The 20,744-nt window shown below is 54.3% G+C and overlaps 1 protein-coding gene across 4 annotated transcripts in view; it reads right to left on the bottom strand.

Moving 5' to 3' along the window:
• Positions 1-227: 227 nt before the first annotated feature.
• ALOX5 (arachidonate 5-lipoxygenase) overlaps positions 228-20,744 on the bottom strand; it is a 97,280-nt gene continuing 76,763 nt past the window's right edge. For 2 of the 4 annotated variants that reach the window (XM_057530692.1, XM_007176307.3), the window contains exons 5-14: positions 18,660-18,766; positions 16,709-16,881; positions 12,765-12,911; positions 6,172-6,375; positions 5,301-5,387; positions 3,448-3,626; positions 3,004-3,125; positions 2,537-2,637; positions 2,041-2,211; positions 228-881 (exon numbers count right to left, since the gene is read on the bottom strand). In XM_057530692.1, the coding sequence (XP_057386675.1) occupies positions 702-881; positions 2,041-2,211; positions 2,537-2,637; positions 3,004-3,125; positions 3,448-3,626; positions 5,301-5,387; positions 6,172-6,375; positions 12,765-12,911; positions 16,709-16,881; positions 18,660-18,766 (1,471 nt within the window). In that variant the 3' untranslated portion in view covers positions 228-701. The remainder of the gene's footprint in view (positions 882-2,040; positions 2,212-2,536; positions 2,638-3,003; positions 3,126-3,447; positions 3,627-5,300; positions 5,388-6,171; positions 6,376-12,764; positions 12,912-16,708; positions 16,882-18,659; positions 18,767-20,744) is intronic. The other 2 variants (XM_057530693.1, XM_007176308.1) reach the window with 1 other exon arrangement.

The raw sequence follows: 20,744 nt of genomic DNA, 5'->3' as shown, positions 1-20,744 counted from the left end.
TGAAGGAAAAGTAGGAGTTTCTGGGCAAAGAAGAGAGAAAAGCACCTTTTCTCCAGACTGAGGGTTGGGGGGAGGCTTTTGCCTACATGGGATCACAATGATTACGGCTTTTTTGGGTCGGGGAGGGGATTGAGCTGTTTGGGGTGATTGGAACGTAGCATATAGAAGGAGACCTGTTTTGAATGAACAACTTTATTTTTATGAAAACCAATTCTGAATGCATTCAACAAGAATTTATTTGGGCACCTACTGTATGCAAGAAATTGAACTAAGCATAAATAGAACAGAAAATAATCATCCCGTGTCCCCAACAAGAGCAAACATTCATCAGTTATGCTGCTCTGTGGGGCTTTCCTGCTGCAGAAGCACTGAGCTGGGTGGTGGGCAGGAAGCTACACAGTCCTGCTCTGTGTAGGAAAGGTCCCTGCAGTGTTTACACACTTTGATCAAAGTATGGGATTCACTAGAGACCGAGGAACAAACAGGAAAATGCACCGAAGCTTAGCTATGTCATGGTCTAACCTGGGGAGCCTTTGGTTTGAAGCCAGGAGCCTGGGGCCTGCGGGCAAATTCCCAGGAATCCAAAGGCCCGCCCTGCAGCCGCCCTGGGAGCCTGCCCTTCTGGGCAGGCTGGAGTCTGGGTGCTGAGCCCAGCCTTGAGCAGCTGGCCGTCCCAGAGTGAGACGGGCTCAGGCGGCCACTCAGATGGCCACGCTGTTGGGAATCCGGTCTGGGGACAAGTAGTAATACGGCAGCTTCTTGTTCTTATTGCGCTCGGCGATCACGCTGACAATGGCGTCAAGGTTCTTACGGAATCGGGCCATGGCCTCCTTTACAGGCGTCTCGATAAAATGCTCCTCCGGGTACATGCCCAGGAACAGCTGAGGACCCAGACACAACAGAGACACGTTAATCTGCGATGAGGCGATGTAAACTGACAGGCCTTGTCCCACCCCCAGAGACCAACCTTTGGGAGGCAAGGCGTGTGCTCACCCCCCCATCTCCACCTCCTGCCACCTGCTGAGAGCGCCCCGAGAATGCTCCTGGGCTGGGACCTTACAGGTCAGTGCCCTGCCGCAGGGTGGCTACAAGGACGTGTAAAGGTGCAGGCGGGCGTGGAGGCGGGGGTTAGTCCTGGCTGTGGTGGGCATGTGGCCTGGTCCCAAGCAGCACTCCCGCCTTCCTGCCTGAACTCGGGGCAGCAGGGCCACAGGGGCCAGCGCAGGCCTTCTCTCCAGCCCAGGACGGCCACAGCCAGGCTCTGTTGGGGGTGGTATGCCCATTTGCACACCCACACAGATGTCTGCAAATTAAAACTAGGCGTATCTTTTAGAAACAAACTATGCGATTGTTAAAATTGGAAAGTTTCATACCCAGGGCTGGTAAAGGTGGGAGAAATATCCCGTGCTATTGATGGGGTTTTAGATTTAGTTTGTGGAGGGCAATTCAGTCTTAACATTCTTTGACCAAGAAACTCCTCTACAAGGAACGTACTGGTTCTACAGACACACGTGCCAAGACCCATACATGCAGATGTTAGCGAGGGACCACGACATTAGCAAAGGTCCCAAAGCAACTCAGATGCCAACGAATGCCTGCGGGTCTGGGGCTGATTCAACTGGGCCATCATTCTGAGCAGCCATGAGCCGATACCGTGGGGCTGTGTCTACCGAGAGCCGGCTTTGGGATTAGCTTCAGGAAGTTGTACATGCGTGGGAATGTCTCAGAAGATACCCCGGACACTCTCAGCCCCACCGCTGGGGTGCCGGGGAGAAACCCACATGACATAGCTTTGTCAGTGGCGGGGGTGGGGGGTGCCCTTGTGGGGAGTGTCCCAGTGTCCCCCTGCTCTCCTGCCCCGCCCACCCTGAGCTCCAGCCAGGCTTGGGCCTCAGGGCTCCATGGGCCCCTCCAGCCTTGCAAGTCAGGATTCCTGGCCAGCAGGGGTCCAGCCTGAGCCCTAAATCACAAAACCCTGGGGTTGAGGAGTGGGTTAAATCTTCTGACTCCCAGAAGGGGCGAGAAGGCCTCCGGTCTCACCTCATTGTCCTGGAACTGGCTCAGCGCCCACACTGCGCCCAGATGCCAGCAGGAGCGGCCACGGTCGGGCAGCATGTCCACGATCTGCTCGATGGTGACCATACCCTTGACCGTCGGCGGCGGGGCTCGCATGGTGGGGGGGGCATTGGGGATCCAGGAGCACCAGTCGTACTGCGGGGACGGCCACCGACTCGCGTGGGCACCTCTGCGGCGCCGCCTCCGCCCACCTTCGTCTCCTGCACCTCCTCCCGAGCCCCCTCCTCCCGCTCCAGCAAGGCCAGGGCAGGCCCCTCCCTCGGGCTGGCGCCCAGTGCTTAGCACGGAACCAAACCGCACCAGGAACACCGGATTCCTGGCCCCGGGGCTGCCCGGGCTTCGTCCACCCCCGTCTGTCTGGAAGACGAGGAAGTGGGGCGGTCCGCCCAGGAGCCCTCAGAAGCAGTCAACGTGGCCTAGGCCACCTCCCGCCCAGACGGCTCGCCCTGCCCTTGCCCACCTGGCCGAAGTTCACTGCCGCATGCTGGGCTGAGGCCGTGAAGATCACCACAGTCAGGTACTCAGACAGCTTCTCCTTGGTCTTGATGGACTTGGGGAAGCCTAAGGCAGGGCCACGGGCTGGCTGAGGCCCCAACCCTGGGGAGGGACCCCTGACTGGCAGACACACGCCGCCTCCACCCATACTGCTTCCTGGGTTCCCACACACCAGTGCTGGAGGGCCTGGGTGTGGGCAAGACTCACTGGGAGGGGACAGCCGCTTGGCCCAGTGTTCCTGTTGTTTCTGACCTGGGCTCTCAGGAGACACAGAAAGGCCCTGAGATGTCCCCCTGAGGCATACTGGTGGATAGGGGTCCCCTAGGGGCTCTGGCCCCAGTGCCAGGTGCTAAGGTGGAGGCCACAGGCCAGCATTGCCCAAAGAAAGGCGGGGAAGAGAGGGCTGGGGGCGGCGCAGGGGGGTGTCCCTACCTGAGGCCTTCTTGTCCCGCATGCCGTACACGTAAACGTCCCTCACGAAGTCCTGCAGCTCCTGGTCCTCCTCCACCACCTGGTCGCTCCCATAGTAGATGTCCACCACCTCGGCTGTGAACCTGGCCCGGGAGGAGAGGCCCAGCTGGGAGTGGGTGATCCTGCCAGGGTCTGCAGAGCTGTATCCCTGGGACCCCGGGCAGAGCCCCCATCGGTGACGCTGTCACTCTTTAGTGTCCAGACTCACGTCACATGCTCCTCCACCCCTGCCCCGCCCCGGCATACCCTCGTGCCCCCATCCCTGCCCTGACGATGGAGCCAGGCCCTGGCCCACTTTGCCAGCTGCCCAGCCCCCTGGCCGGGTCCCTCAGTGCCCACGCCCACTCCTCCTGCAGGCCCTCCGCTCCTGCTGCCCAGAGCAGGCCCCACAGCCACAGCACTCACGCCCTGATGGCCTCCCACACCAGGAGCCCGTCGTCCCGGTAGAAGTAGTAGGGAATGTCTTCCGTGTTGTCCATGCCCCGGGCCTTGATGGCCTCAGGGAAGCACAGGGAGCTGTAGGTCAGGTCCTGCATGGACTTCTGCACCAACTGCACGTGCCCACCGCCCCCTGTGGCGTTGGCCTTGAGCAGGAGGGGAGAGAGCGCCGTGAGCCGAGGCTGGGTCCCCCTCTCCAGCCTTCCAGCCCCAAAGCTCAGCATGAGAAACCGTGAAAGGGCAGGGGGATGACCAGGCCTGCCGAGGGCTGACCTAGGTCCCATGAGGTGGGTGGGAGGGACGTCTGACTCGGAGAATGCCAAGGGCAGCCCAGTGAGAGGTTACGGGGAGGAGCCTCTGCCCGATCAAGATGTGAGGGGCTGAAGTGCAGAGACTGGGGGCAGCTACAGGAGGGAGGGGCGGGCTCCCATCCCGAGCAGGGCAGCGGGGATAGCTGGCAGGGTGGAGCCCGGGCTGGAGCAGCCCTCGGGCCAGGCCTGCCCTCGTTCTGAGCACGGGCTGCCCAGAGCCTGAGCACTGCTCTCAGGGACCTGATCTTTGGGCACAAGAGGGGGGCAGATACCAGCCCCCAGGACCCTCACAACTCTGTTGAGAGCATCTTGTGTGCCAAGGTGAGGGCCGGATAGACGCCCCGGCTGCTGAGATGCAGGCACACACACGGTGGCTGAGTGCTCAGGGCACAGAATCTTCAGAGGAGGGCTTGGGTGCTGGGGGCCAGACACTGGTCCACTGCAGGCGTTTGACCCAAGCAGGACCAATAGCGTTGCTCCCCCGTACTTTCTATTTGGATGGAAGATGATGTCACTGTGTGGGAACATGAGCTTGGAGCTCACGGTGATGAGGTTCTGTTCCCTCTCCCACAGGGGGAGGGCTGTCTGCGGACCCCGTCTGAGAGAGTGAGGCCCACACAGTTTAAAGAGTGGAAGAGTTCCAGCCAGTGGCTTGTACCCTGGGACATTATTTGAGTCCCTGGTCCCTGAGTATGAGGCATGCTGGTGGGCAGGGGTTGCTTGGGGGCTCTGGGCCCAGCACCTGGTGGAGGCCACAGGCCAGTGTTGCCCAGCAAAACACGGAGCTAGGAGCTGTGGCTCCCGAACCCGAATATGTCCAGGTGTGTGAGATGATACAGTTCCTTTACAGCTGCAGCTGGTCTGAGATGGGTTTTGTCATTTTCCACCCAAATGGTGATTCAACCCTAGTGATCGTCTGGCCCGCTCACTAATGGGAGATGAGAAAGGAGGAAAGTTGGAGGTAGGGCTGCCAGGAGGGTCCAGGCTCGGTAAGCCTCCTGGGGGGTCAAAACAGGGGTGGGGTGCTGCCTGAGAGGATGTGATGGGCGGGGGGGACCTGAGCCCCTGCTGACGGGGCGAGTAGGCTGGGAGCACTGACGGCCTGCAAGGGCAGAGTGTGGGAAGCTGTGCTCAGAATGATGGGCGGCAGAGTGGGAGGGGAGATGCAGGTCCCCAGTGTGTAAGAGGTGGGGAGCAGGTGCCGGGAGGCAGGAGGATGGGGAGGGGAGGGAGGAGGTGACGGGGAGACCGTGGTGAGGAGGAAGAGCGGGTGGTGCTTGGAAGTGGCTGGGTGGGAGGGGTGGACGTGGGCCAGGGAACCCGGGAGGCTTCACTCGGAGCGCCTCCAGCCTCCCACCCTCCCCAGGCCTCCACCCCGGTGCCTAGGGGGCTGGTCTCCCGAGAGGAAATCTGGACCTCAGGTCGGAGTGGAGGCCGCCGAGGCTCTGAGAAGTAGGTGCCTGCCGGGCCGGGCTCTTCCGGGCACCGAGGCAGGCGGGAGGCACCCACCTTGTCAAAGAGGCCGTACTCGCAGATGAGCTGCTCCCGGGCCTTGGTGTTGATGGCGATGGTGAACCGCATGTGTGCCACCAGGAGCTGGGTGGAGGGGCAGGAGGAGACCTCAGAGAAGGCTGGTTGGGGGCTCCTGACCAGGTCTGTGCCTCCTCGGGGGTCCTCAGGGACCCTCAGCTCCCCCACCCTGGTCCACCGTGGAGGGGCGATGCTACAGGCCTCAGGGAGGGAGTGAAGCTGACATGCTGACCTTCACTGCGGAGCAGCTGCCAGCGGCCTGGGGGATGGGTGCCGCTCTAATGCGCTAATGCATAATGGTCGTGATAAAAACGATAACAGTCAACGCTTACACAGAGCAAAGCTGTGTGCTAGGCACTGTTTGAAGCTCTCCGAATCTGTCAACTATTTTAACCCTGACAGTAATCCTAGGAGGCAGGCATACTATCTGAACTGTTCTACAGATTGGGAAACGGAGGCACATAGAGGTAACCTGAGCCTGCAGTCACCCCAGCAGTCAGTGCCGGTAGGATATGGGAACAGAGAAGGGCAGACAGTGGGGGCTGCCACCTGGGGTCAGACAGGGTCACACTGAACTCATTTGCCTCTTCAAAATCTGCCCGCCCCACCCAAGGCGAGCCCAAGCTGGAGTCAGGCCCCGGCCCTGTGTCCTCAGGAACCAGCAGGCTCAGAGCTGCTTCCTCCCTTGGGGGTACTTACCCACCTCCCCAGCATCTCTCCAGGGGCCTCTTATGGCCACTCGCAGCCACAGTCCTGTGGGGATGTCAGTACCCCTCCTCCCTCCCTTCTGTCCCCCACCCCCCATATCTGCATACCCTCTCCCACCAGGTAAGGCAGCAGCTTGCTGTACCTTGAAGATGGGGTGCACAGCAGGCAGCTGGCGGTACATTGCGATGCCAAAAACCTCAGACACTAGATGTGTACGCAGAAGGTGGGTGATGGTCTGGTGGATGTGGAAGTCACTGGAACGCACCCAGATTTTGGCCAGAAGCCAGTCATACTTTGCATCCGAAGGGAGAAAAATGGGGTTCTCATCTCCTGGGACCTGGTTGAGCTGATACATTGGAGAAAGAGAACGCACTGCAGTATTTCGCTCCAGACTGTAGCTACAGAAGAGCCTGGCCTCTCAGGAAATTCCAGGAGAATCCAAATTTCTTAAACAGTGACTTTTGAATCATGAGAGGATTGTGGAGGAGAGCAGAGGCCTAGAGTTTGTATTTCCCATCCCAGCTGCATCACTTACTACCTGTGGGACCCTGGGCAATTCAGCCTCTCTGAGCTCTGGCTTCACCATCAGTAACAAGGGCACAGTGTTTACTCACCTCACAGTTATTAGGAGAAGTGAATGAAAGAGCATGAAGGCATCAGCAAGTAGCGAGCACCGTCATGTGTGAAGGCTGTGGTCTTCCACCCATTCCCCATCTCCGCTCCTCCCTCCTGGTTCCACCTGCTTCTCTGCTGCTGCTTTTTGGTCTCCCAACTTTCCTTTCCTCTGCTCTCCCCTTAAATGCTGCTGTTCCCCAGGCTCTGTCTTGGTGCTCCTGAATTCCCTTCTTGCCCTAGATTAGCAACTCCAGTTCCTGGGGCTCTAGGGCCCGCATGATGCAGTGTCCCAAGTCACTGTCCCTTGAGCCCAGCCCTGCGGCCAGGTGCCTCCTTAGTAGAGGCTGGCTTGTCTTTCCCTTTCCCGTTTCAACTCCACACTGGGGCAGGGGTGATTTTTTTTTTTTCTAAAATGTAAATCACGTCAGGTCAATCCTGTCTTTAAAAACACTCAGTCACCTCTTTGTGCCAGAAAATAAGGTCACCAAACTCCGTGATCTGGCCGTGACATATCCGCATTATCCAGCCCTTCCTGCTCAAGCCCCTGGTCCCTAGCTTTGTCCATGACAACAGCCCTTGGCATTCCTGGGGCTCTCCCCTAGTGCCCGGTGCAGCCTCGGGACCTGACAGCCTGATGTCATGTGAGCCTGCAAGGTAGTTGCTGTCATGACCCCTCTTTCTGAGGAGGACACAGAGCCTGGGAGGGGTGGACACGTGGGATGAGAGTGAATTGTCCAGAACAGAGGAGGAGAGTGGAGGAGCCGTCATAGGAACTGGGGGCTGGGCCGGGTGTTAGACTCTTGCTGGGAGCAGTGTGGCGGGAACAGGGTGACCCAGGAGGAGAGCTGCCTGAGATGTGGAGGAGCCAGACCAATTTGGGTCCTCAAGGTCATGCTAAGTATTTTGGAAGGTAATTTCCCTGTCTCTTCCTCAAAAACAGAGATGAGGTCCAATAGAAATATAATGCAAGCCACATGTGGAATTTAAAATTTTCAGGTAGCCCTGTAACCAAGCAGGACCCTATGGGGGTCTTTCCAGGACAGATCCCCTCCATGTCCTCTGCCTGCCTCTTGTCTATAGAAAAACTTTAACCTCCTAGGCCTTCCCTGAGTTCCAAAGAATAAATTTAATCAGAGAAGTGAGAAAATGCAGAAATAAAGGAAAACAGTCAAGCAAGATAAAATAATATACTTTAGCCATTAAAACAAAGTCAAGTCCCATGTAATTACATGGGACTGAGTGAACTGATGAGGATGAGTATAATTTTTGTGACTTTCTGTCTGAATTAAAAAAAAAAAATCCCACAAGGACTCAGAGGCAAAGAATATACAAATCAATTTTCACTGCAAAGTAAAGGAGCTGTTACAGTGGAGGATTACTGGACTGAATGTCAATATTATGACATAGTATGAGTGTGTTTCAGGTTTGGTAATTGCAATCATTGTTGCTTTTGTTGTGGTCATCCATGTACAATGCTTGGTGTCAGTCTATTTCTCTCTTGTAAAAATAAAATACGGTGTGTGTGTGTGAAAAACAAACAAACAAACAAAAAAACAAAAAACAAAGTCAAGGACTTTTAGTTCCTCCTCAAGGGCTATAGATAATATTCTGAGCCATACACTTTGAGCTGTTTTGCAGATACTGAAACCCCCAGCAGGTGGAAGAAATTAACTGTATGCTGCCCACAAGCACACAGACCCCAGACCAGTTGGAACCAGAAGGCTGATGCTGACTCCCGATTACCTCACCACCAACCAATCAGAAGAATGTTCATGAGCTGATCACACATCCCACAAACCCCCTCTCTCACCCTGTCTTCAAAAACCTTTCCCTGAAAGCCATTGGGGAGTTTGGGGCCTTTTGACCACTAGCTGCCTGGACTCCTTGCTTGGGGCCCTGCAATAAATGCTGCACTTTCCTTCAGCACAATCTCTGGAAAGGAGACAGCTGTGCAGCTGCACCAGCCACAGACCTTAACCTGAATGGGAACCTTGTTCCCATCACCAGCGGTGGGAGCATTTGTTGGGAGAGAGGAGCAGAGGCAGTCAGATGAGGACCAAGTACACACAGATAGATGAGCAGAACATCCCTGCTGGTGGAGGGCTACTCTTTGAGGCCTGGATGGAAGTAGACGTGGATGGAAATGGTGCTAAGATACTTGTATATGCCCTTGACAAAAACCGAGCAAGAGGGTCAGGAAGGCTCCTTCCTGAACTGCTGTGGGAGCGATGGCGAGGTGGGGCTGGGGCATCGCTCCCCGTTTCAGGTGATGCATCTCAATGCTGTCACTGTGGACAGTCGCCTGGACAACCTGCAGCTGGTACCGTGGGGTGGGTGGCCCAAAGTCAGAGACCTCGAACAAGTGAAGGGAGCAAAGCTCATATTGGCTTGCAATTCAGCAGCTTCCCACGTACCCCATAGCGGAGCAGGTTCCCGTCCTGAATGTAATCCGGTACTATAACACCAACGGGGACGTGGTGCAAGAGGAGGAGACTCCCTGCACCTGCTACGAGCGCCGTTCCCCTCCCTGCGCGATGACCTAGAAGCAGCTCCGGGAGTTCAACATCAGGGGCCGCTGCCAGCTGGCTCGCTACTGTGGCTCCCAGTGCCCGCGGAAGGACTGGTGCACCCACAAGAAGCACTGTGAGGAGAAGCTGCGCCCCTTCCAGCACGAGCTCGAGCCGGAGGCTCGAGCCGCAGAGCAGCAGCGCAGCGCCCGCGCTCTCGGCTTCCGATCTCCCCGGGACGCGGCGGACGCAGGCTGAGAGCCAGACCCGGAGCTGCTGAACGAGCCGCTCCTGCAGCCGCGCGGCTGCCGGGGGCCCCCTCACCGTGCACTGCCGCAGCGCCCCCTAGTGCTCACCTAGAGCAGAGACAGCCGGGAGGCTCCCGCCAGGACCCTTCTCATTGTCTCTCTGTTAATTGTTCGTAAACTCATGTACAGTTTTTTGAGGCGGAGGACATGGGGGGGCGGGGGGGCTGTCCTGGGAAGGCTCCTTAGGGTCCTGCTCAGTTACAGCCACATTAATAAAAATAAAAACAAACGGGTGAACTTTATGTTAATAATACAATTTTATTCTACCCAATCTCTCTAAAATGTCATTTCAACATGTAAATAATAAAACTTCTATTTTTTTTCTCGTTCTAAGTCTTCGAAATCAGGTGTGTATTTTGCACTTCCAGAACGCCTTGGTAGGGGCTAACCACATCTCAAGGGCTCTAGCGCCGTGGGTGGCCAGGGGCTCCCACGCTGGACAGAGCGGCTCTAGACAGCCCGCCCCGGGCCTGCTCACCCAGGACAGAGCAGTGCAAGGAGGGCAGAGTTTGACCTTCACGATATTTTTGGTTGTTTGTTTGTGAATGCAATTAGTTGTCAACCTTTAAATATCAGTAATTGCACGTAAAAATCTGGATTAATAGGTTTTCTTGGAAAATTAGGAGGTCTGCGAACTCTGAAACCATGTTCTCACAGAACAACACTCCAGCCCCTTTTAACAGTCCCAGCTCTCAGGCTCCCCACTGCCCCACCTCTCCCCTGGCCCCTCCCCTAGCCCCTCCCCTGCTGCCCCGCTCAGTCTCGCCCCTCGTACTGCTGTCCTGCCCCACCCCCTGTCACTCCCCTCTTATTGCCCTGCCCCTCCCCTTCCCCACCCACCCCCCCCCCGCCCCTCCCAGTGCTTCGCTATTTTGCTCTGACTGCGCGGCCCCACCCACACCTGACTCTGCTGGCAGAGCAGGTAGGATGCCTACTGCGCTCTGGTGTGTGCTCTGTGGCCAAGGAGACCTTCTGCTGCATGCTAGGGGCTATACTTGTACTATCTCATTTATCCCTCACCGTGGCCCTGCAAAGCAGGTATTCCTTGACATTCCCATTTTACATAGGGGGAAACTGAGGCTCAGAGTGGTTTAGCAGCTCTCCCAAGTCACACACTGGTAAACAGCTGAGCTGGGAAGGGACCCAGTGCTCTGCCTACTCCTTGGCAGTGCCTCTGGCCTTTCTCTCCACTCTCACTGCTTAGTCCAGACCCTCACTTGCTATCATCCGGCACTCTTACACCAGCCTTGCAGGTCGCTCCGATTTGGGCCTTCCCTCCTGCCCATTCTTCCCACCCTCCCCACTCCCCTCCAGGCTGTTAGTGATGCTGTGGAACTCCAGAACGCTTGGTGTTTTGTGTTTAAATTTTGGGAGCAGTGGTGATAAGGATGTAGCCTTTTGTCTCTGATTAGGAAAGATTGTATACTTACCGTAAAAAATTCCAATCATTACAGAAGAGCGAAAGAAAGAAAACATTTCATAATCCAGCTTCTTTGCATATATGCATATTTGTGCAATTTTCCATATATTGATTAGCATTATAATCAAGTCTGTTGCTTCTTTCTTTTGCTCACCTGTGCCCCAGCCAGTTCCATCCCAATGTTCCCAACCTGGTGACCTGTGTCCTTCTGCGACTCCCCATGCCCACAAGAGTATCTGGTCACATCTATGGTGGGCTCTTTCCTTGCATTCAGTTGACATAGATGAGATCGTATAATCTCTACCCTGTATCTTGCTTTCTGCTGTTAACTCATTGTGGAACCCCCTCCAGGTCAGCTGGGATAGATCTAATTTATTGGTTGTAAAGGTGGCGTAATAGTCCATGGTCTGGACATAAAAGGTCTCTGGAGGACAGGCTGCTTCAGAGGTGCCTGCCAGTGGTGAACAGGGCTCCTAGCTCTGCTTACTTCTCCATCACTTGTCCCTTTACCTTTTGCATCAGTTTCTGAAGAATAGGCCTTCTTTCTGATAACAGGCCGGGAACTCCTTTGGAGGAGAGGTGCCCCAGAGACTGGGAGACTGGTGAGGCATGAACTTTGAAGCCAGACGGCCTGGCTCGAACCTCAGCTCTGCCGCTGACTACCCCTGTGCCTTGGTTTCCTTATCTGCTTAAAATGATCGGTAGCACTAGTGCCTGCCTCCTCAGAAGGTTGTAGTGACAATTACATAAATAAAGGTAGGTCCTGGTCTGAAACCCCAATGGCCAAATGTTTCAGAATTCGGAATTTTTAGGATTTTAGCAGTGTGTACATTTCATTATGTGACACCTCTCTCCCCCTCCCTGGGTCTGGGGCAACACAATATTTTACACTCAAATATGTTAGTAGTTCTGCAGTGAAACATATGCATTTCATACTAAGTGAGAGAAAGTCTCTTAAATAGTCTCTCCTATTGGTTCAGTGCAAGCTTTGCTGCCAATGAATTTGCTACAAATTTTTGATACATCTAGGAGCTTTAGAATTTTTTAGATTTCAGAATCCAAGGTAAGGGATTGTGGACTGTGTAGGCAAACCCTTGCGATAGCCTTGGCGGTTAACATCTGGCAAAACTAGCTGCTATTATACCCACGGCACCCAATGCCCGGTTCACGGCTGACTCAAAGTACTGTTTGCTGAGTGCTTGTCTGCCTTCCCCGTGGGGGCCCCTGTGCAGCCTCCCCCGTTCATGGACCCACACCTCATCCTGGCCTGGGTGTGGTTTCCTGCTGTCTGCATACCAGCTCCCACAGTGTTGCAGTGGCCTGGTGCCTTGAGAAAGCAGGTGCAGCCAGGAATGGGGAGAGATGAAGCTCTGTCCCTGCCTGCCTCTCCCCCAAACTGCTCCCCTCTCCTTCGCCATCGTCTTTGGTGGAGACAAGAACCCCGGGGCACACGAAGGGAGCATCTCAGGACTGGCACAGTTCCTGAACCCCATGGTCCCCCCTTGGCAGCCTCAGCTTCCAGCTCATCTCACAGCTTCACTTGCCTGGGCTCTGCTGGCGTTTTGATTTGGGGCTGGTCAGGACGCTGGGGTGGGGAGCCCAGCATGCTATCCCAAGGCAGGTCCTCCTCAGAGCCAGGAAGTTCTCAAGGGTATCTTGGGGAGTGGAGCCCTTTCTGCCCATTGTGGTCAGCCCTCTCCAGGACTGGCAGGAGGCCCTAAGTTCCTGTTTTTCCTGCCTACCTGGCAAAGCCTTCAGCAGGAGACTTAAGGCAGAGCTGCCTTCTCCTCCTACAGCTTTGGTGGTGCCACCCAGGAAATCCTCCCTGAGCCCTGACTGCTGAGGGTAGAGCCGCCCGGGAAGAGAACAGGTCCCTTCAGCCTACCTGGATGGCAATGGGGACAATCTTGTTGGCCAGATTCTTGTACAGCAAGCAGATGGGCGCAGCCAGAAACTGCAGAGTGCAGGGGTCTGTTTTGTTGACATCGATGCCATCCAACAGCTTAAAGTCCACGACGAAGATGTTCCCTAGCTGTAGGAGGCAAGAGGAAATACATCCAAATCAGCTGCAGCCTGAGATGGACCCAGCAATCAGGCGCGGAGGGAGGGAAAGGGGGCTCTGGCTGCCCTGGCAACTCAGTGGAGTTCAGAATTTTATAAAGTTCTTGGTCCTCTAACTCAAAGGCTGACTGACATCAGTTTTCACAGGTTGCAGTGGGCTCAGTGAGGTGAAGGAATGGCCGTGGCTCTTCTGCACTTGCTGTACCCGAAGTCTGCCTGACTCTCGTGAAGGATGTTGAAAGATCACCCGGAGTGACACAGTTTAAGAAGAAGAAAGAAGACAGAGTTTAGATGAAATAGATGAGAGAAGTCAAATGCCAAGAGTGATGCTGCAGGACTCCACGTACAGAGATTTCAAAGCTGGGTAAACTCAGTGTCAGAGTCAGGACCAGGGTCACCCTTGGGAGGAGAGACAGAAAGGGGGCAGGTTTGCAGGTGGGAGGCTCTGAGGGGTGGAGTCTACAAAAGCAGGCGTCCACCACGTCAGGAGGGGGTCGTCAGGGCTGGGGGAGGTCTTTAGAGGTGGGTCTTCAGGGGTGAGGAGGTCTACAAGGGCAGGGGGGAGTCTGCAAGGGTTGTGTGTGCTCTGTGTCCTGGTCTGAGGCTGGTGGCACAGAGGGGTAAGGTGCAAATTCATTGAGCTTGCTGCCACTCCCGATTCGTGCCCTTTCCCGTGGATATCATACTTCAATATAAAACAAATATGCACCTGGGATTTGGGGAAGGTAGAAAGCCGCCCATCCCAGACTACACTTGAGTCCCCTGGAGGGAGCTTAAGCTGAGGGCCGCAAGGGCTCCTTTCGCAGGCCAGAGCTGGAAGAGTTCGGGTGGAGGACAAGCGGCGCTTTTTCTAAAGTCTTTTGTGTTTTAAGCTAGAAATGGAGGCAGGGGTGGCGGTCCGGCTGGGGAAGGGGGTCGGGTCTACAGTACGGTGGAGACTGGTCAACAGGTGCTCAAGTCAGTTGTACGTCCACGACTCTGCCTACAGAGGGCGCGCGGTGGCCACTGCGCAAGCGCTTGAGGGGACCAAGGCACTAGAGAAGCTCAAAGCCTGGCCATCATCTTCCTCCTTTTTTCGGACGCAGAGGACCCTGGCAGTTGTCTGACACCAGTGATGAGCTCCGAGCAGTCTGCTCGAGATGCATTCAGGGCAGGAGTGGGACGGGGTCGGGGAAGGAGAGGATGGTGCCCTCGGCCAGCCAGGGCAGAAGGAAGTGGGGAGAGGCTGCTTCCAGGAGAGCAAGTGATGGCCCCTTGGGACATCTTGGCCAGAAGTTGGAGACACTCGGCCCGGTGGGTCACAGGGTTGGCTGGGCTTCTGTGATGGGCTGGACAAATGGCCTTTCAGAGCCGATGTGGCCATCAGTGACCACTGTGCAGAAGAAAGGGCTGCCAATCAAATCTTGAGCGGACCCAGATTGTTTAACTTGATGAATGAAATGCTAAAGGGAGGCCCTGGGAAACAGGTGGCCTGGGATTTGGGTCTGCCTATGGGGCATTTCTCTGTTATTCCAGGCCACCTCCTCTATCTGGGCCTCAGTTTCATCCTTCTGGAAAGTGAGAGCGCCAACCCTATCTCTCAGTTCTGATATTCTAGGTTCTGCAGAAGATGTTGGTGGTCTTGCTTGTCTGGTATTCCTGTCCTCTCCTTTTGGTCAACATAGTCCATTCTCCTGGCCATAGCGATTGGTTCAGGGAATTATCTCACAACTCAAGCTGGACCCATGACACTTGCTGGAAGTGTTGGGAAACAGGGACTTTCTTTCTGGGATTGGGTAATGTTTGCTAAAATGGTGGAAGGTAAGTCTGAAGCTGTTGGTGGTCATCTTTACCTCCACAAAAGGACACCTTCTTAAGAAATAAAATCCAACAGAGGCAGAGAGTTGAGAAATGGAGAAATGATGCCAGTGGATTATCTGAACCCTGGACCCAGCTATGCCTGAGCTAGTCACTTTGCTTCTTCTTTTTTAAAAAAATATTTACTTATTTGGTTGCACCAGGTCTTAGTTGTGGCACGCGGGCTCCTTAGTTGTGGCACGTGAACTCTTAGTTGCGACACGCATGTGGGATCTAGTTCCCTGACCAGGGATCGAACCCGGGCCCCCTGCACTGGGAGCATATTGTCTTATCCACTGTGCCACCAGGGAAGTCCCCTCGCTTTGCTTCTTGCTGTTGCCTCAACCAATGCATTTCTTATGATTTTTGTGACTTGAAACTACAAAATCCTAATATAAAGTCTAAGAACTAAAACACTCTTGAAGAGTTGTGATGATGACTCAAAAACAACAGGGGTAGAATTTCTCTATTCATGTTGCAAAAAAATAATTGCATAGGTAAAGATTAAAAAAAAAAACTTAGGAGTTTTAGTAGGCCACAAACTTAATGTAGATCATGAGATGCTGCCAAAGAGAAGTAGCAGAAATGACTGTGGGAATTAAGAACCATACTGTAGGGGATGGAGCGACGTATGTGTAAGAGATGGGTGGTGTGTGTGTAAGACTCCAGTCAATGGTGGCTATTGGATTATTGCTTCACCACCAAAACCACAGCTGAGCATCCAGACCATAACTCAAAGGAAAGACGACCATTGTGGTGGCAAGGACTCCTGAGTGGAGGCTGTCCCCCTGCCAGGGTGGCTGGATGCACAGATGGCTGCTCAGTCCCTTCCAGTTCTAGGATTCTCTGGCTTTTAAGGTTCAGTGATTCTCTGATTTGAAGTTTGAAACCAACAGCACTGAATCAATGTTACTACGTCCAGCAATTAAATCTACAGGGGAGCACTGCTGTGTGTGCCTGTCTACGTGGGGACAGGTTGTCACCTGTCCACGTGACCAGGTGGGGCAGGAGCCCTGCCTGGGGACTTCAGCTGGGCAGGTGGCCCTCCAGAGTCAGGTGGGCAGGGTGTGAGGGCTGGGAGATCTGTCCACAGACAGCACTGACCATCGCTCTCTTTCTGGGGCCCCATGGTGAGCTGAGCAAGCAAGACAGGGTGACTGGAAACAGCAGAAGGCCGCCTAGACACCTGGGGCAGGTGACAGGAGGCCTGGTCATCCTGGCTCTAGTGGGAATGGGCCAACTGATGGGAGACTAAGGGCAGTTCCCAGAGCCTCAAGCTCCTGGCATGGAAGGCGGCTGACACCGAGTCCCAGCAGAGGAGGAGGTTTGAACCCCTTTCTGTCTCAAGACGACATTAGTCTTGGAACTGGAGAGGGCTGACCCTGCAGACGAGGGCCAGGAGAAGGGCTGGGGAGAGGGTGAGGACAGAAGCAGAAGACCAACACTTCTAATTAGGAAGTCAAAAGTTCCATCAGTTTTCTCTTTTTTTTTTTTTTTTGATGCAAGGCTTGCTTTTTTCTCCAGTTTCTTCACCTTTGCAAGGTGGGTAACAATTGATGGTCCTGTGTGTAAAGCGTCTCTCACAATGCCTGGCCCACAACAGGCCCTTAGTTAGAGGGAGCTCTTTTAATTATGATATTGACATTGAAAATATTGATATTATGCTCTGAGCATCACAGAGAAATAGCACTCTCAATTCCTCCACCTATGCTGGACAAGACAGTTTTCATAAATGCTCAGGAAAGGGAAGAGGTCACTTCACTGAGGGCAGCCGATCTTGCCATCAGCCAGACAGATGAGCCTGGAGGTAGCAGCCTGGGGGCCAGCGAGCAATGGCCGGCAAGAAGTGGTTTCTGCCCAACAGAGTATGACCTGGCCATCTGAGCTGAGCCTCTGGCCTGGGGCCACCGTCTCCAGCCACCCAGGTTCTACCTCAACCTCCTGCTCCAAGGTGAGCTGTCGCTCAAGGCTGCACTCCACCATCTCTGTGGTAACCGGGAGATTCTCTGGAAGCTTCGTGCAGCGCTGGATCAACACAGGGTTGCAGCCGTTCAGGAACTGGTAGCCAAACATTAAGTCTTCTTGCCAGTGATTCATAACCTGCTCTGTGGAGGAGAGAATTGCAGCTCAACCTGAGTTCTGAGCCGGGCTGAGGTCTTCCTGATGCTAGCGGAGGGCCAGAGTCCTTGCCGGGTCCCCCCTCCCAGGCAGTCACTGGACAGCCCACCACGCCCAACTGCTTGGCCACTAGGTCAGGCCGTGGCACCACCGCATCCTCCCTGAGCTGGCCCTTAGTGGCTCAGAAGGTTCCTGGGGAACCCCTTTCTCAAGCACAAAAACAAAAATAGACAAATGGGATTGCATCAAACTAAAAAGCTTTCTGCACAGCAAAGGAAACAATCAACAGAGTGAAAAGACAACCTACAGAATAGGAGAAAATATGTGCAAACCATATATCTGATAAAAGTTTAATCTTCAAAATATATAAGGAACTCCTACAACTCAATAGCAAAAACACCAATAACCCGATTAAAAAATGGACAAAGGCTTTGAACAGACATTTCTCTGAAGAAGACATACAGATGGCCAGCAGGTATAGGAAAAAATGCTCAACATCACTAGTCACCAGTGAAATGCAAATCAAAACCACAATGAGATACCACCTCACACCTGTTCGGATTCTATTATTAAAAAAAAAAAAAAGACAAGTGTTGGTGAGGCCATGGAGAAGTTGGAGCCCTTGCGCACAGTTGGTGGGAATTCAGGATGCACAGCTGCTATGGAAAACAGTGTGGAGTTTCCTCAAAAAGTTAAAAATAGAACTGCCACATGATCCAGCAATCCCACTTCTGGGTATTTATCCCAAAGGATTGAAATCAGGATCTTGAGAAGATATCTGCATCCCCATGTTCATTGCAGCACAATTCATAACAGCCAAGATGTGGAAACCACCTAAATGCTCATCTACAGAGGGATGAATAAAGAAAATGTGGTGTATACATACAATGGAATACTATTCAGCCTTGAAAAAGGACATTCACAATATGTGACAGCATGGGTGAACCTGGAGGACATGATGCTAAGTGAAATAAGCCAGTCACAGAAGGACAGGTGCTGCATGGTCCCACTTATACGAAGCACCTGAATTAGTCAAGCTCAGTAGAATCAAAGAGCAGCACAGTTCGGTGGCTGCTAGGGAGGGGCTGTGGGGAGTTACTAATCCGTGGCGTGAAGTTTCAGTTAAGCAAGATGAGTACATTCTAGAGGTCTGCTGTACACACTGTACCTATAGAAAAGAAAAAAAAAAAAAAGAACCCAGGTCCTTGTGTCCAGGAAGCAGGGGCCGTAGGATGAGGGAGAAGGAGGGGAGCGGGGGGCATCCTGGGGAGGAGTTTGTGAAGGCAGTTTTCCCCCTTGCTTGTTTCCTTAATGTCTCCTAATCTTTCTGTTGCTGTGTGGTCCTTCCTGTGCCATCCCTGGCAGTTAGGGTGCTACTGCTCTACCAAACACATCCTAGTCCAAAGGAACCCACTGTTGCTTTCATGTAAATGCTTAAAAAACAAGCTAACTCCCGCCTTTTCTCTGTTCAGAAGCATCATAAATGATTGATTTATTTAAAGAAAAAGTGTTGATATTTGTGAGACTTTTGATGGTGAAATGAGGTTGAGGGTTGAGGGCTGAGGTTGAGGGTGCTCAACCCTGGACATCCAAGGAGGAGGAACCTCTGGCCATGAGGCTGATCCCCAGTGGAGCGTACTGTGTGGGTGCAGGCGGTGCTGGCCCGGGGGACAGTGAGGCCTTGTGCTGGAGTGGGTGGAGCAGCCCTTTCCCACGCCCAGGCAAGGCTCCCCAGCACCATGAGAGCCCCCAAAAGCACACTCACCAGAAATAGTGTTGCTGATCCTGACGAAGATTTTCTCGAAGTCAGCAAAGTCGCTCCAGGAAGACTGGAACATGTGCATGAAGCGGTTGATGAACAGGTTCTCCATCCTGCAGACCGAGACACGGCGGCGCCCTTGCATGCTCTGGCCTCACCTGCCCCCTGACAAGCCCCTTCGCACCCTGGTCTCGTGGGGCCTCTAGGGGGCTTGAACCCAGGGCAGCTCCAAGGGGGCAGCTGATTGGCCTTGTGGAAACCAGGACAGAAACTGGCACCCGTGCCCATGCTCTTCCTTCTGCATTTCCCCTAAGAAAGAGACCAGTTGCCTGCCCTCGACAACAGTCTACAGTGCTCTCTTCCCATTCACACGGGCTCTGGTCTGTGCCTTCATTCATTCATTCATCAAACTTTTTGCTGCCCCCAATTGATGCAAGCTTCCAGGGACAGAGCGCCATTATCTCCTATGTAGCTGCTCTCCCGAGTCTCCTGGATTTGGGGGGATAAGCAGTTTAGTGGAATTTAACCCTCATTTACTTTCTGCCTAACCTTGGCTCTTTGCCTGGTGCTGAGGAGGACATAGTTTCCAAATATTCATTACACAGGGAAGCAAAGTAACCTAGGACAGGAACTTGCTAAATTCAAAATGCAGGCTGCAGGCAGTAAGGAGTGAGATCTGAGTGGCCTGAGCAACCCCGGGGACTTACTGGAGGAGGTAGGTGTGGGATGGGTCTGGGAAAGGTGGAAAAGGCAGGAAGAGGCTTCCCAGGCTTTCCTACATAACCCAAGCAAGGCACAGGATGGAGGTGTGGGTATTCTGGCCAGTGCTCATCGTGACAGCCTCTGCCTCAGTTTCCCTCTCTGGCTCACACAGAGCTGAGAGTGATGAGCAGTCACCCTGTCTCCTCCCCACCGTCAGTGCCCGCTGCCCAGCCCTCCAGGGTTCAGGCCTCCCCACTGGCTCCGTCTCTTTTATGTCCTGACTTGGAGGCCTTGGCATGCGTGGTTCCCTCCCTCTGGAACGCCCTGTGCCCCTTTCTTCTCCTCCTGAGCATATGGGGTGAGTGTATCTGGAGGGCTTGTCTAGTGAACCCCACTCCTCCTTCGATCTCACGAAGCCACCCCTTCCCCACACCAGGCTGGGCCTTGTGATGTTACCTCCGCAGCGCTGATAGCAGATTAAGCACAAACCCATTTATGTGAAAACCTGACTGCTGCCTAAGCACCAGGAGGGCAAGGGCGGGTCTGCATTGCTGTGAGGCCCAGGCTCCAGGTACTGGAGGGCTCAGGCAGCCTTGTCATTGACTGAGAGGGGTAGTCAGGGGCTTGGGGCGGGGGACCTTGCCGGTGCTCCTCCAGTGGGCTGCCCACCTCCCCCCACCCAAGGGTGCCTCCCCCAGGAAGCATCCCTAATGGTGAGGGCCCAGCACCCTCCTTGCATTTACTCCTGGGGCAGTGGGCTGGCTGGGGGCTGAGCGTGTCGCAGGAAGGTTTGGGAATCCTGAAGCCTCCTCACGCCTTCCCTGTCTCAGCAGAATCAAAGGACTGCGGTTTGGGTGTTTTGTCCGGAGTGAACCTGGCTGGTGGGGACAGAGGGCTCTGGACAGCATCGCAGGGAGCCACCTGCGAGCACGCACGAGGGCAGCAAGTCCTAGTGACCAAAAATGGGGACTCAGCAGACAAGTGGGAGATGCTGGGGCTCCTCCTGGCCCTGCCAGGCATGGGAAAGGCACCTGATGCAGAAAATGACACACCTGCCTGAAGACTCCCCTGCCTCAATTTAGCAAATGCTTCTCTCCTTGGTACTGGCTGCCTGGGGACCTGGTAGCCCACACTGCTCGAGAGAGGGTCCAGGACGCGAATGCCCTCTGTGAGTTGGAGGAACCAGCTGCTTGCGGGTTATTGAGATGCTGTGAGGCCTGGAAGGTGCTAGAGCACAGCCTGGGCCATGGGGGCTGCACACAGTAGGTGCTCAGCGCCTCAGAGCTGGAGAAGAACGCTGGCATCATCCTGTCTGGTGTCATCATTACTTTTATCCCAGCCCCTCATGGGGAAGGAGGAGCTTTTACACACACACTTGTTTTACACACA

This window comes from Balaenoptera acutorostrata, chromosome 16 (genome assembly GCF_949987535.1).
Source record: "Balaenoptera acutorostrata chromosome 16, mBalAcu1.1, whole genome shotgun sequence".
NCBI classification, from domain to species: domain Eukaryota; kingdom Metazoa; phylum Chordata; class Mammalia; order Artiodactyla; family Balaenopteridae; genus Balaenoptera; species Balaenoptera acutorostrata.
Note: the sequence above shows the minus strand (reverse complement) of the source record. Positions and strands in the feature narration are given on the sequence as shown.